The sequence below is a fragment of the Ailuropoda melanoleuca genome, chromosome X (genome assembly GCF_002007445.2).
Source record: "Ailuropoda melanoleuca isolate Jingjing chromosome X, ASM200744v2, whole genome shotgun sequence".
NCBI lineage: Eukaryota > Metazoa > Chordata > Mammalia > Carnivora > Ursidae > Ailuropoda > Ailuropoda melanoleuca.
In genome coordinates, this window is record NC_048238.1 from 23086620 (window position 1) to 23102392 (window position 15773).

The window sequence follows — 15773 nt, forward strand, 5'->3', positions numbered from 1 at the left end:
GATGGGCTTTCAGGTGGTTTTCAAGTTGTTGTGCTACTCTTTACAAATTGCTGTGAATATTCTTTTACGTGTCTTTCCATTACTACCACCTTGGAACCATTCTCTTTCTTTAGAAGACTTTATACTTCTATGTTTAATCAATTTTGCATTGATCTTGCAATTGCTCTGAGGGAACTCTTGTTTTCCTCATTCTGGCTTTCTTAGCAGTTTACTGCAGCCCTTCGAAAATTTACTGACATGGGGCGCTTGGGTGGCACAGTGGTTAGGCGTCTGTCTTCAGCTCAGGGCGTGATCCCGGTGTTGTGGGATCGAGCCCCACATCAGGCTCCTCCACTATGAGCCTGCTTCTTCCTCTCCCACTCCCCCTGCTTGTGTTCCCTCTCTCACTGGCTGTCTCTATCTCTGTCGAATAAATAAATAAAATCTTAAAAAAAAAAAAGAAAATTTACTGACATACCTTAGATAATTCAGTTGGAGAAGACCTGAACTTAACACAGCAGTGCCAATTAATGGTCTCTGAAGAGCTGTTTTCTTTTCCTAAAAGGCCCCCAAGAAACCTCTCAAATATTCTGGGAAATATTAAAATATTTTGATAGTTCTATGACATCACAAAAGAAACTTTTCTTTCATTAAATTGTGTTGATGTTCTCTAAGTATCCTAAATTGAATTAAACCCAAATAAATAAAAAGAATTTCTGGTGGAAAAAGAAAACGTTGTGCTTCTATCTCAAACTGGTGAAACAGTTACTAATTTCAATATCTACTTTAAATTGACCAATTGATTTCAACCTTGATTACACTGAGGGGCTAAATTACTCTTCTCACTAAGAAAGTCTGCCAGATGTAACAAATAAAAATACAGGACACAGAGTTAAATTTGCGTTTCGGATTAAAAAGTGAGTATTTTTTGATAGATGTATGTCCAATGCAATATTTGGGATCTATTCATACTAAAAAGTATTTTTAAATCTAAAATGCAATTAACTCGGCAATGTGTATTTTATTTATGACATTTTTTACCAATTAGAGCTGTCAAGGTTCCCCTAAAGCTGTTTGATTTGAAGATATTTTTTGTATGTCATAAACTCACTAGCTGTGGGGACCTTAGCAATCTTTCATCGTGTTTGCCTATCTCTTCATTTCGTACGGTACATCATGTTCAAGCAAAGCACTGAGAGTCTTATAACAGTTCTGCCTAAGAGTATCACTTTTGCTGATAGAGTTCTCTGAGAATATTTTCCAAAGTGCAACGTGTTCCCATCTTCAAAAGAACAGAAAGTACAGCGGCTGAAAAACATCAGATAGTTGCGGGGGTGGGGCTGAGAGCCTGGAAAAGTCTAAGAAGTCCTGAGATACCGCGAGATGCTAGACGGGACAAAGTCTTCTGAACCTCACCAGCTCCCATACTTGCAACTGCTTCAGCCGGCTATCCGCCTTTCCGACTTTGGCTTAGCGCGTCGTCGGTGTCTTGCCGCTAAGGCCTAGCCAATTTTCCCTGGTCTGTCCTCAGCCGGGCCGGGCCTGTACCCTTCCTCGGACTTCTGGGGCTTTTTCCCACTCTAGTCCGGCTACAGCAAGCATCCTTTAAGATGTCTGACAACGGGAGCAGCACAGATGGCCCACAAGACTCAGGAAAAAGAAGCCCGCTCAATAGTCCTGAGGAGCAGTCTGACGTGGATGTCAGGAGAGAGACCTCCTCAGACACTGAACTGAGCTTGAATCTGACCAGAGATGGTGGCGTCCTCAGCCAGGCCACCCCAGAAAGTCAAGGCACAGACGTAGAAGGTTCAGCTGAAAACATCAACTTTGAAAGCACGGAAGATTCTGACCAGTTCTTCATCTGTGAGGAAAACTTATTCGCTTACCGCGCAGCAGGAGAGGAGGAGCTAGGAGCGGAAGAGGGGGCGAGAGGAGCGGCAGAAGAGCAGCCTCAGGTACAGTGCGATGAAGCTAACCGCGATCAGTATTTATCAGAAGGGGATCGGGCCCTGGAGGACTGGGTGTCCTCTGAAACATCTGCCCTGCCCCGCCCTCGCTGGCAAGTCCTTTCCGCTCTTCGAGAGCGGCAGCTGGGTTCCAGTGCCCGCTTCGTGTATGAGGCCTGTGGGGCAAGAGTTTTTGTGCAGCGTTTCCAGCTGCTCTGTGAGCTTGAAGGCCATCACGGCTGTGTCAATACTGTGCACTTTAACCAGCGTGGCACCTGGCTGGCCAGTAGCAGTGATGACCTTAAAGTGATAGTGTGGGACTGGGTGCGTCAGCACCCAGTACTGGAGTTTGCGAGTGGCCACAAAAATAATGTCTTTCAAGCCAAGTTCCTTCCCAATTGTGGTGATTCCACCTTGGCCATGTGTGCCCGTGATGGGCAGATACGCATAGCAAAGCTCTCTGCTCTACCACACTGTAAGAATACTAAGCTTGTGGCCCAGCACAGGGGAGCCTCCCATAAGTTGGCTCTGGAGCCAGACTCCCCTTTTAAGTTCCTAACTTCAGGTGAAGATGCAGTTGTTTTCGCCATTGATCTCAGACAAGACCAGCCAGCTTCCAGAGTGGTGGTAACCAAAGAGGGGGAGAAGAAAGTGGGGCTGTATACGATCCATGTGAATCCTGCCAATACTTACCAGTTTGCAGTGGGCGGAAGAGATCAGTTTGTAAGAATTTATGACCAGAGGAAAATTAATGAGAATGAGAATAATGGGGTACTCAAGAAATTCTGTCCTCATCATCTAGTCAACTGTGATTCCAAAGTAAACATCACCTGCCTCGTTTACAGTCACGATGGCACAGAGCTCCTGGCCAGTTACAATGATGAAGATATTTATCTCTTCAACTCCTCTGATGGAGATGGAGCCCAGTATGTTAAGAGATACAAGGGGCACAGAAATAGTGCCACAATCAAAGGTGTCAATTTCTATGGTCCCAGAAGTGAGTTTGTGGTGAGCGGCAGTGATTGTGGGCACATCTTCCTCTGGGAAAAATCATCCTGCCAGATCGTTCAGTTCATGGAGGGGGACAAGGGAGGCACCATAAACTGCCTTGAGCCCCATCCTTACCTACCTGTGCTGGCTACCAGTGGCCTAGATCATGATGCCAAGATCTGGGCACCCACAGCTAAAGCTGCCACTGATCTGGCTGGGTTAAAGAATATGATTAAGACAAACAAGAGAGAACGAGATGAAGATCGCATACACCGCACTGACCTGTTCGACAGCCACATGCTTTGGTTCCTCATGCGTCACCTGACACAGAGAGGTCATCACCAGCGCTGGGGAGCTCCTGGAGTTGGAGTCATGGATGCAGAGTCAAATGCGTCTTCCAGTACCTCCAATTCATCTGAGGAGGAAGAGAACCAAGACCGTGTGCAGTGCCTGCCATCCTGAAGGCCTCATGCCTGCTCCAGCTAGATGTCACCTCAGTAGGCTGGACTTTTAAGTTTAAATTCAGTTTAACTAATAAATTTGTTTTTGTTATCTGTTTTCTACCATATAAAACCATCTTTTCCATCTCTTCACTCTCCCTTCTTTACATTCTTCCTCTCCCATTCCTTTCCTCTCACTTGGTTTCTTTATTCCTCTCTTTTTACCCATTATATCTCTGTGTAAGAAAATATGTAAGGTTTTTTGTTTTTTATTTTTGCCTCTTTTCATTTGTTTTCTTTTGGCTTAGCTCTTAAAGCTGACTTCTAAAGGTCTGGTGAAAAAATTAATACCCTTATTGAATTTGTCTTCTCATTTCTGACACCGTGAAAACTATCACCTTTTTTTTTTCATCTTTAGCAGTTTAAGGTTAATTTTTCCAGTTGACTTGAAAATTTCAGTAATGTGTTTATTCTTTACAAGTAAAGTAAAATAAAGCTAACCGTGGTCTTGTTCCTTTAATGCAGACACTTGGCCATATACACACACCCCCGTACACACACACACTCTCACTCTCTCTCACAGAAAAGGAAAAGGGGAGAAAAGGTGCATAGATTCCTAACAGGATAATTCATGCTTCTGGAATAAATAATTAGGGATTATTGACACTTTCTGAATCCCTGTGGTAATATTGATTAATCTGAGCAGAGGAGACTAGTAAAAATTAAACTTAATCACATGACATTGTTTATTCTGCACTCTGAATTCTCTTGAAGTTTAATGGCAAGAACACACACAGGATTGCCTTCCAGGAAGTCCTCTTGGGACAACGGTCTCCTGTAAGATACCAGCCAGGAATATAAGAATTCCTAATATTTGAGAATATATATTTGAACTGACTTTAAGAATAACTTAATGTTGCAATAAAGAGTTGTTTATCCTTACAGATAACTGATACCACTGGAAGAAAATTCCCATTAGACATCCATGCATTGCTAAAAACTCTCTTCACCTGCTTATAAGAGTTTAAATTGCTTTTAAGAGTATTTTGTTTTAAGCTTTATTTAATGTAAATTTTGTATACTAGGTGTTCAATTAGTGTTCAATAATAATATTCATTTTTGTTTTACACCTGTTACTTGTGTAAGTGAATGCAGAGTCCTTGCCTTACCCCCACAATGCTGGCTTTCCTTTGATAATACTCCTTAAAATGGATATTATCTCTGGCCCCTTGAGAGCAAGTTAAGACATTTACATAATGAAATTAGACTTTGGAATTGAAAATAATGACCAAATTTCCTGTTCACTGAGATTCAAAGTCAGGAACAACTGCCTGGGGATCTGGGAGATTGGGGCAGCCCCTACCAAGGTTTGCTGTTAGGAAAGAATCTAAAGCCCCAAAAGAACCCTATGAGTCTAAACTAAGCACTGTGGTTTAAAACAGGATATAAAGAGAACAAAATTATAAACTAGCATCCCAAGTTTGGGACACCCCTGCACAATTGGGTGAGATGTATACTAGCAACATCAACAAAACATTCAAAAACTCATCTGGAATTTCTGGTGACACTGGGTGACAGAACAATGACATGAACAGATTAATTATCCAGTTTTTTTTTTTCACCTGCTGTTTGGAAGCAGTTCTGCATGTGGGGGTGGGGGGCAGTTGGGGGTGGGGGTGGTACTGTGAACTTGAAACTTTCTTCAGAGTTTCCTGCATGGTTCTGAGATTTCTTTTTTTTTTTCAGATTTATTTCATTTTATTTTAGAGAGGAAGCAGGCGCATGGGTGAAGGAGCAGGGGGTGGGAGGGAAGGGCAGAGAGAGAGAAAAATCTCAAGTAAACTCCCCACTAAGTATGGAGCCAGCTGTGGTGCTCAATCGCATTACCCTTGAGATCATAATCTGAGACGAAACCAAGAATCTGATGTTCAACCAACTGAGCCACCCAGGTGCCCCAGTTCTAAGATTTCTTGTGCTATATGAGACATTTGCGAGATTTGGAAGGCAAAGGTAAAGTAGTAGCTATACATTTTTTTAAAAGATTTTATTTATTTATTTGTCAGAGAGCACAAGCAGGGGGAGTGGAGGCAGAGGGAGAAGCAGGCTCCCCCCTGAGCAAGGAGCCTGATGCAGGACTCGATCCCAGCACCCTGGGATCATGACCTGAACCAAAGGCAAACCCTTAACCGACTGTGCCACCCAGGCGTCCCAGTAGCTGTATTTTTTTAATGCTCAGAAAGTAGAGGTAGGGGCACATTGTCACTGATCTGCTGGCTTACTTTACTGTGAGGCAACTGGGCCCACAGCTATACCAGTTCCCCCTCATATCTCCCTTTAGCTTCACCAGTTCCATAAAAAAGAGTGACCACTTCTGCAGGGCACTTACTCATGAAAGTTGGAGGTTTAGAGGCAGTGAAAGATCAACATGGGTTCCAGTCTGTCCTTGTAAGTTCCAGCTACTCCTCATGGATTCCAATCTATCCTTATTTCCCCCTATTTCACACCCATCTCTTCTTCCTGAATGCTGTACTGACTTTAGGCTCCAGCCCCTGAAGCAGACAAAAACATGAAGACTGCTTAACCAGCTCCCGCAATTACATAATATGAGGTCTCTATTATATAAGACACTTGTTACCTGTGTATCACCCTCCCCCCAGTGTTTCTGTTTCTCTCTTTGAACTGTGATGGGTGCAACCACCCCCACCTGCTTTAGACTGAGTAAGTCTCTAGATTATGTAAACAATTTGCCATTTGGAGCAGTAAAAGTTCTCCAAAGAGAGAGGTTGGCTTTGAATAAGATAGACGATAGACAAATAAATAGATTAAAAGGACTCAAATAATTAATTTGAAAAATAAAGTTATGATTATAGGTGAAGGCCAAGCAGGGAAAGTAAGTCCCAGAAAACGGAAGAAACTGTTACAATTTTAATTTATGCAAACATTGATCCTATTGATGTACAGAAGAGAGAAATACAATGTCACTACCAGCCTTCCATGAGATGGCAGGCAAAGCTAACAATTCTATCAAATAAGCAGGCAAAACTGCACCTTTAAATTTAAATTTTCAACGCCAATTATTTTCATTACAATATGGAATTTCTACAGGACAGTTCTGTGTAAGCCCTCATGGCCTTTATGCAGTATTGTAATTGTCTCCTAATTATGCACAGAATTTAACTGCATAAAATTGTGACAGATGCCAAACTATACTCTTAAAAAGACATCTTCTGGCAGCCATTCCTTAAAAAGACAGGTGTAGAAAAGAATAGACATGAAAAAAAATATAATGCAACCTAACTGCTAAATGGCAGGACAAAAAATTTGGGTGAATTTTGTTAGTTCAACAGCAACCTTCAGCAGTGCTCATTCTACCATGTCATGAGCCAAAAGCATAATGCAATAATAGTTACAACAGACTGGATCTTAGCCATCCTGTGATCAACTTCTATGAACTTCACTATCTTAATTTATTTCGACTTCGGTCTCCTCAACAGTAAAATGAGAGGTTTAGATTTCCATATTTAGTTTTCAGAGCCTTATGGAGCACTTAATATATATTCCTTTACTGGATAGCACAAATTCAGAGATGGATGTATGACAGTTCAGGTTCACAAGGAGCTTAGTACACTAACACTGTGTTCTAGGGAGAACTAGAGGTTTTTCAATGTTTTCATTGGGAGGGGTTTAGGTAGTTTCCTATCCTGCTGTTTTATTCAAAGTATAATGTTTATTTTTCCTTCCTAGCTTCGGCAGCTTCTTTATCTCTAACTCCATTATATAAGCAACCACCTATGGAAATTAGATACACATATGCTATCAAGTATATTCAAGTGTAATTTCTTAATTTTTCTTCGGGAAAAAAAGATATTAAAATGAAGGACGGGAAACTTAAGTTCAGAGAAGTTAACCTTCCAAAGTCATTGAGCTAAGAAGATACAGAGTGGGGACTCAAATAGAATTTACAACTATATTGATCCAACTTAATAATGGTGCATAGTGTCATTGTTTTGGTGCATGGTGATTTGGTTTGGTTGACAACAGAAATTGAGAATCCACATCTCGAGATTCTTTCATGACATTTAAGAGCCTCCTCACATCTATTAAGGTGGCCATGGTCTCACTTAGGACTTCTGCCAGCTACATGGTAGGTATATTAGCAACTCAAACCCCTGAAATTAAATTGTAGGCTGCTGAGGAAAACAAAACAACAATGATGAACCAATGAAAAACAAAAACTAAAATACAAAATAGAAAAACAGTACATGCTGGAGTAGGGACAGTACTTCTAGCCTCTGCTACACATTGATCAGAATGACATTAGCTAAAAAGGTTGTTGCTTATGAATCTCTGTCTAGAATAAAATTCAAATCACAGCCAAATCTGCATGATTGGTTCCTTTGATTATTCTGCTATAAAGCTATAACAACCCAGATATTCTAGAAATTCTCTTCCTCAACTGACAGGTATGACCAACACTGTGAAGGACTGAGACCCATGATAGGTAACCATAAGATCTTCAATCAAATAAAAAAGCCTCTTTTTTCTACAGTGAGTTGCTCTCTAAGTAAGAGACAGGATTTGGGGCTTAGATGTCACTCTCTTAAGACTAATAAATGATAACTGATAGTTACCCTCATAAACATTTTTTAAAAACTTGCAATTATGAATTCTTGTTGAGTAAAATATACCTGTAATTTTATAAAATGTCTTTAGAAATATGGAAATGCATTTACTTTAACATCACCAGATAGAACCAAATATTTTTGGGGAAAGATTTTTTTGCACACGCTTTCTCATAGTAGTTTCCTCTCCAAAAACATCTCTGTAGTATTTTAGGGTGATGGAACTACTTTGTATGGTACTGGAGTGGTGGATATATGATTCAATGCATTTGTCAAAATTCATAGAATTGTACATCACAAAGAGTAAACTTTAACAAATGCAAACTGAAAGAATTTCTACCAGGATGTCAGGAAATCTCAGAATGTAATACACACTATGACAAATGAATCTAACTCTATTACAAATTTATGACATAACCTCACTGAAGCAGGTGGGAGAAAAGAAGCTGGCTAAATAACTTTGTCAAAATTAAAGACAAAAAGAACTGTACATAAAAACTGTACTCCAGCTGGCAAATTTGTTTCTCATGATGATTCAGGTTAAGTAATAATTCTCAACCTACTTTACAGATATATCTCATGTTTAATAAGCAAGTAAATGGATGGTGAGAACCAGGTTTCTTACTATCAGAGAGGGCAATTATACATAAGCAAGGAAGGAAGGCTAGATGAACTCTGTGGTACTGAATTGAAGTTGGGAGATACTAGTATGAATTCACAATTAGGTTAGCATAATATATACACAAATGGATAAATGCTGAAATAATTACAGAAATGTGTGTATACATGGATTATTATATTGATAGATATTTCATAGCTCTCCCCACTGAAAGGCCTTGGGACCCCTGACAGCCCTGTAGTAATGAGCACCACCAGCACCTGGATCTTGATTTCTAATACCATTTTCCAATGAAAGGAACCAGAGATCCTTGGAAAAATGTCTGATTCCAATGCTAGGGCAGGGAATATACAAGATAACCCTGGAGCATCCTGTAGTGCTGAACAGCAAGGAAGTGGGATGAGGGTATGTCAAAGTGGCACATGAAATAATGGAGTTCCCAATGGCCAAAGCTAGAAGAGTTTGATTTAAAAAATAGTAATATGGTATTATATTATGACCTAAAGTATAAGACAAATATTCACGAGTCCATCCTGACATAAAAAAATAAATAAATAATTTGGGGATAAGGGATAAATCTCCCTACAGAATAATCACAAATAGCATAAATAGAGGTGGAGTTTGGTTTCCCTCCCGTTTTTAAATATCTTGCACCCAAAAGAACAGACTATAAAAAGAGAAAAAAGAGTAACTTTACAGTAAATAGATCCTACAAACATCACTTAAACAAGTGATGCTGGTTAATATCACCAGTGATAAAGTTATATCAATATCATATGCCTCCAATATGATACAGGAAGGGCATTCATCTCCATGGTTGTTCTTCCCCAGAACCCATATCCTCAGTCTAGCCATGAGGAAAATATCAGATAACCCCAAATTAAGGAACATTCTATAAAATATTTGGCCAGTACTCTTAAAAAATTTCAAGGTCACAGGAAAGAAGAAAAGGCTGAGAAACTAGAGGAGTCTAAGGAGACTTGGTGACTAAATCCGTTGTGGTATCCTAGGTAGGATCCTATAACAGAAAATGCGTATTAGTGGACAAAGTTGGGAAAATCTGAATAAAGTCTGCTGTTTACTTAATAGTGACAAACCAATGTTGGTTTCTTAGTTTTAACAAATAGACGAAGGCACTATAAGATATTAACATTAGGGGAAACTGAGTGAGGGGTATGTGGGAACTCTCTGTATTAACCTTGGAACTCCTTTTTTCTATAAATCTAAAATTATTTCAAAATAATAAAAAAATTAAATGTTAAAAAATCCATGGAAAAATCTCTAACTTTAGTAGCCATAATAATTGTGGTAATGTTTATCATACCAGCAGAAATAATTCAGTTCCCTTGGTTTTTGAAGTCTCTGCTTATTTTGTGATTCATGCTGAGTAACTTTCATTACTTATGACCTTTTGAAAATGTTCTTTCTTTCATCATTTCTCTATTTTGTTCAATGATGTGCTTCTGGTAAGTTGCTGCTAATAAAAGTGCAATAAAAAGTGTAAATTGAAATAAAGATGAAATTTTAAAGGACAACATTTAGTAAATTCTTAAAAGAAAGAAATTTTCGTAAAGAGAGACATTTTACCAAACTAAATTGTAAAGTACTTAGTATTTAGGAACTGCACAAAAATGCATGCATAGCTGCTTTCTTTAAATCACTGATAATTTAATAGGAAACTTATCTCTGCAGTAAGTAAAATTTTATGGACATCTTTAGAACAGAGGTGGAGTGGAAGTCAGATTTGCCTTGGTTGAAGGTACATAGGAGGAGATCAAGTAAGATAGTGAGTATAAGAAAGTCTTTCCAAAAGTGTTGCTATGAAGAGGAAAAGAAGAATGAAGTGATAGCTGGAATAAGATGTATATTTAAGGAATAATTGTTACACTTTATTTTTAGGATGAAGGATGTTAGAAAAATTTATATTGAAATTAAACATGAGAAAGAAATGAATGATGTGGGAAATTGTGGATTTCAAACCTTGGAGGAGATGTTACCTAGAAACTAGTGGAGGAATGCCCTTTCCTAGGATCAGACCATATGGTATGAATTCGGTCAAAAAAATTGACAGGTTTGAGGGTAGGAAGGGATGAGGGAGCCTGATGTTATTCCTTTGACTCTCTGCCCTATAAAACATAAGGTAAGGCCATCAGTTTAGACTCCTGGGGAGGGAATTTTGTAGTTCTGGAAAGAGAGAAGACAAATGAACCTAATTTTCTCAGAATGGAGGGAAATAAACTTCCTAGGAAAATATAATTTTTTCAAGGAATTTAGAATTTTTGAATAAAACTGTAACTAAAGAAATTTTCCTTGGCCATCACATTAATAGCACTTTATTTGAAATTCAAATGTAGCTTGGAAGTCCATAAAAAATGATGTGTGGCAAAACCTCACTCCACTGGAGACAAAGGAGTTGCCTCCGTCTCATTTAGATAGCAGGCATTATCATGGCATCCATGATTTCTGTGAAGTGTCAAACTGACTTGATTTAAGATCCAAACTGAAATTTGTACTTTCGAACAAAATGCTCATAAAACTTTTTCTTGATTATACCAACATATGTACACAGAAAGTGCTCACAACTTCAGAGCCACATAAATCTAGGCCCTTCCTAGAGTTATCAAGAACCCTTCTGCAGAACACCACAGTAGAGAGCCATGTTCTACTACCTTTTAGGTTTTTTTATTTTATTCACTTAATTTTTTAAAAGATTTATTTATTCATTTATTTAAGAGATAGAGAGAGTGCACGCACTCATGCCCTAGTCAGGGGTGGGGCTAAGGGAGAGAGCGAAATCCTCAAGCAGATTCCCTGATGAATGCAGAGAGTGAGGTGGGGCCCCAGGGAAGGATGCTGAGATCATAACCTGAGCCAAAAATCGAGAGTTGGACACCTAACTGACTGAGCCACCCCAGTACCCCCTACTACCTTTTTAGAACCATGGTTTCTAAAACCTGAACTAAAACTTGAGAAACCTCTGCAATGAGTATTAGAAGTCCAGACATGAGCAAACGACCATTCCAACATAGTGCAGCATGATGTATAAAGAAAAAAAATCAGTGAAACAGTTCCTTCCCTCAATTTCTAAGAGAGTATGGACAGGTTTTAAAGTACAGAATGGGGTCTAATGGGATTGTCATTAAAGGCTGAAATTGTCCATTGAAATCAGAAGCCACTTTAGGGCAATTGCTGTATCACAGCCAAGACAATAAGCTATTTACTCTTAAGTGAGTGCAGGCAGGAGTCACATAGAAGCTTTTTGTAAATGGTCACTTTGTTAAACTCTCATATTAGTTCTAATTATTAATTAATGAGATGCTCTCAGATTGTCTATATGTGCTATCGTATCATCAACAGTCCGTCTTCAATGTATTTTGCACTACTATTATGTCTTATTTCTCCTTCACTGCTTCTGGCATTTGCTGGGATCTCCTAAGCAAAACTGAATGATAGGCTATTGGGGGCACATCTGTGTTTGTTCCATTAATGAAAATGTTTCTAATCTGTACTCACAGGAATTCTTTAATTCTTGGCATATATTTGTGCCTCAACTCTTTTTTCTTATTTATGTTTGCCAATTTTGTATGTATTTTACCAATCTTTTCACTGTGCCATGTTCTGGTTTTAGTGTAGGTGACATTACTAGTGTGTGTTTGAATGGTTTATCTTCTACCTCATTAATTTCTGCACTTATACACGCTTTATTTCAATTTATTTGTTTTTTTTTCTTCTTAAAGAGAAAACTTTGTTCCTTACTTTTAATTTCAATTTTTCAAGTCAAATTCATTTAACTCTGTAAAATTTCTTCTGAGTATGATTTAAACCACTTCCCATAGTTTTTTTTAAAGATTTTATTTATGTATTTATTTATTTATTTATTTATTTTAGATTTTATTTATTTATTCGACAGAGATAGAGACAGCCAGTGAGAGAGGGAACACAAGCAGGGGGAGTGGGAGAGGAAGAAGCAGGCTCATAGCGGAGGAGCCCGATGTCGGGCTCGATCCCATAACGCCGGGATCACGCCCTGAGCCGAAGGCAGACACCCAACTGCTGTGCCACCCAGGCGCCCCTATTTCAAAAACAGAGAGTGTACAAGCAGGGGGAAGGAGAGGGACAAGGAGACTCCACGCTGAGCCTGGAGCCCAATCTGGGACTGAAGCTCATGATCCCGAAATCATGATCTGAGCTGAAATCAAAAGTTGGATGCTGAACCTACTGAGCCACCCAGGCCCCCCCAAAGGTTTTCATATATAGTGTCCTCATTCTTTTCTAAATAGCATGTGATGTTAGCTATGATTTTCTCATTAAAACAAAACTAAAAGCTAAACTAAACAAAAACTACTACTTTTAGTTATTTTACTATGATGATTAAGAAGTAATTCATTTTCATGATCAAATATCCAAACAATGGAGAACAGTATAAGTAAAATGAATTCCCCATGTCTTCATACTGTTATTGAAGGTAAGTAGTACTAACAATTTCTTCAATCGTTTTGCAAAACACACTTTATGCATGTAAGAGCACATGTATCTTTTTTTTTAACACAAAAGGTATCTAAATTAGTTATCTATCACTGTGAAACACATTAGCCCAAAATTCAGTGGCTTAAAACAGACAACTTATTTTGATTTCACATCTTCTGTGCATTAGGAATCTGCACGTGAGTTTACTGGGTCATCAAACTCGTAGTATCCCACAAGGCTTCAATCAAGGTGTCAGCCAGGGCTGCAGTCATCTCAAAGCTCAAAAGGGAAAGGAACACTGCTTCTGAGGCCACTCATGTGGCTGTTCACTGGCCTTTAGTCCTTGCTAGCTATTGGTCAGAGACAACAATTCCTTGTAAAGTGGACCTTTCCATAGGGCAGCTTACAGCAAGGTAGCTGACTTCCCTCAGAGAAAACAAGCCAGTGCAGGAGGGTGCAAAAAAGATACTACAGTCTTGTAACCTAATCTCTGTTACCTCTGCTACATTCTATTCCCTAAATTGAATCACTAAACCCAACCCACTTTCGAAGGATAAACCAGGAAGAGAGAATCATTGAAGGCAGTTTTAGACACTGCTTACCTCAGGATCATATTATGCCTTTATTCCCTCAAAAATATCTTTTACGTCCTTTCATGTTTTTACTTATCTAATGATTTTCAATCACTGCCAGCATGATGGGGGGGAAAAAGCATTAAACAAGCAAACAATAAAAAAATACATAAATAAAGAAACAAACACATAAGTGAGAACTCAATTTAGTAAATATATTTAGGTATGATTACTAAGCATATGTGAAAGGTTCAGGTTATTAGCATACCCCTCAATGTTGTAAAATCATTTCAGGTTTGGTCAAATAGTAAAATGGACTAACAAGATCCTCTTGAAGATGGAATCAAGGACCACAGAGAAAAATAGATAAAAGAATTCCTCTTGGGAAAGTAGAAAGTTCCAAATAGATAGTCAGTGGTCAGAAGTCTAGAACAGACTTGGAAGGCATTGGTCTTCCTTTTTACACAAAATATCTGAAATCATAATTTTCTAATTCCCTAGCTCAAGCTGGGAGATGAGGACTTAGACAAGGGAGAATATAGTTTCAAAAGGCAGCTTCTATTGTATTGTGTCAATCATCTTATCGGTTTTTCCAGGGCTTTTCCCTGGTCACTATCAACTCTTTGCAGTCATGGAGCACCACTGGATTAGTTTCCATCATTTGTAGTATTCTTCTTTGTACATATGATCTAGGTCACCTTATGCCTTCCAGCATTCCTTTACTGACTTTGTTCTAACATAGGCACTCCACATATTTTCCAACAGAACTGTAGATTTTCTGGGTAATTTTTGTACATTATTTTCTTATACATAGCATTTTAAAAGTGACCAATAGATCCATATTATAACATTTCCCTAGTTTGCTATAGCATCATTGCAAATCCTTTCCTCCATAGAATAACTAGCATGAGATGCTGAAGACTTCTTATCTTTCATGGAGTAACCATTCATATTTTTATCTCTTTCTAGGGTTTTAGAAGTTTCATGATTAGCAAGTCTATCACTTTAAATACTGAAATTCTACATACTTCTAGCTACTGCCCCTCTCCAAGAGCTCATCCAGATACTTTGAAATCCCACCATCCCTTCATCAAAATAGCCCAAGATACACAAGTGATTCACTTCATTTAGAGTTTTTAATTTTATGAATAACTTTTTCCTATTATGATTTTTTAATGAAGAAAATATTTATAAACCTAAGGTATGTGATGGCCAAAAATAGGCATAACCCTTCCCTACTATTGTTAAGTAGAGAACTACAATAGGAGGTGGAAAGCGAAAATAGGTTAACGTTTGCTCTATATAGATCATTTGGCTTTGGTGTGTCCAATAACTGATTAGATTTACTAATTATGAGACAACTAAATGAGAATCTTCACTTGTTGGTGTTTTGTCAGTTTGAATTCTCCTTTTACTGATTATAGCATCATGGTCAAAAGAACAATTTTTTAACTTTTATTTATTTATTTTAGAGAGAACATGCATGCATGAGTGGGGGAGACTCCCTGGTGAGTGTGGAGCCCAAGGTGGGGCTCATTTCCATGACCCATGAGATCTTGAGCCATGAGATCACGACCTGAGCCAAAACCAAGAGTTGGACATTTAACTGAGTCACCTCAGGTGCCCCAAGCTAAAACTATTTTTAGAAAAGATAACTATGTGAGGATATTTACTTTGTAAAAAATGAAATGCAAAATCACTTCTCAAGTATAAAATGAGAGGAGTGAATCAAGTGGAAGCAGGTCCAAAAAGTGAGATAGATCTCTTTTATCACTACAAACAATAAACATGTCAGAAAGAGTATTGAATTTGTTTGGGGCTCTAAAAAATTACCTGAAGTGGCCGAGGCTGGGCATCCCATGTTTAGAAAGTTCTGGGGGACTTTGATTTCCTAGATTAGTTACAATGAGTGAGGTGCTGAGTTTGTGGCAGTTTACCCTGAGGCATCATCCTTTAAAAAGACCTTAAGAAGATGTTTGAAAAAAGAAGAGGATAATGCAGAATTGAAATTCTTAGACAGTTACAGTGTTCAGATGTTAGGAAACCTGCTGAGTCTTACAGCTTTTGGCAAGGCTGCACCCTGTTTTTGAGGCTGATAGAACTTCCCCGAAGAACTTCAGATCATGTGGAAGAAGGTG

At 38.6% G+C, this 15773-nt stretch overlaps 1 protein-coding gene across 1 annotated transcript; it reads left to right on the top strand.

Annotated features, from left to right (window-relative positions):
• Positions 1–1387: 1387 nt before the first annotated feature.
• Positions 1388–3413, top strand: LOC100480626 (DDB1- and CUL4-associated factor 8). Its single transcript, XM_002926709.4, has one exon. It carries the CDS (start codon positions 1590–1592, stop codon positions 3375–3377), a length of 1788 nt encoding a protein of 595 aa, XP_002926755.1. The 5' UTR covers positions 1388–1589; the 3' UTR covers positions 3378–3413.
• Positions 3414–15773: the final 12360 nt, after the last annotated feature.

Coding starts and splice junctions, on each gene's coding strand:
- LOC100480626 (XM_002926709.4), top strand. CDS start 1,590: ATGTCTGACAACGGGAGCAGCACAGATGGCCCACAAGACTCAGGAAAA.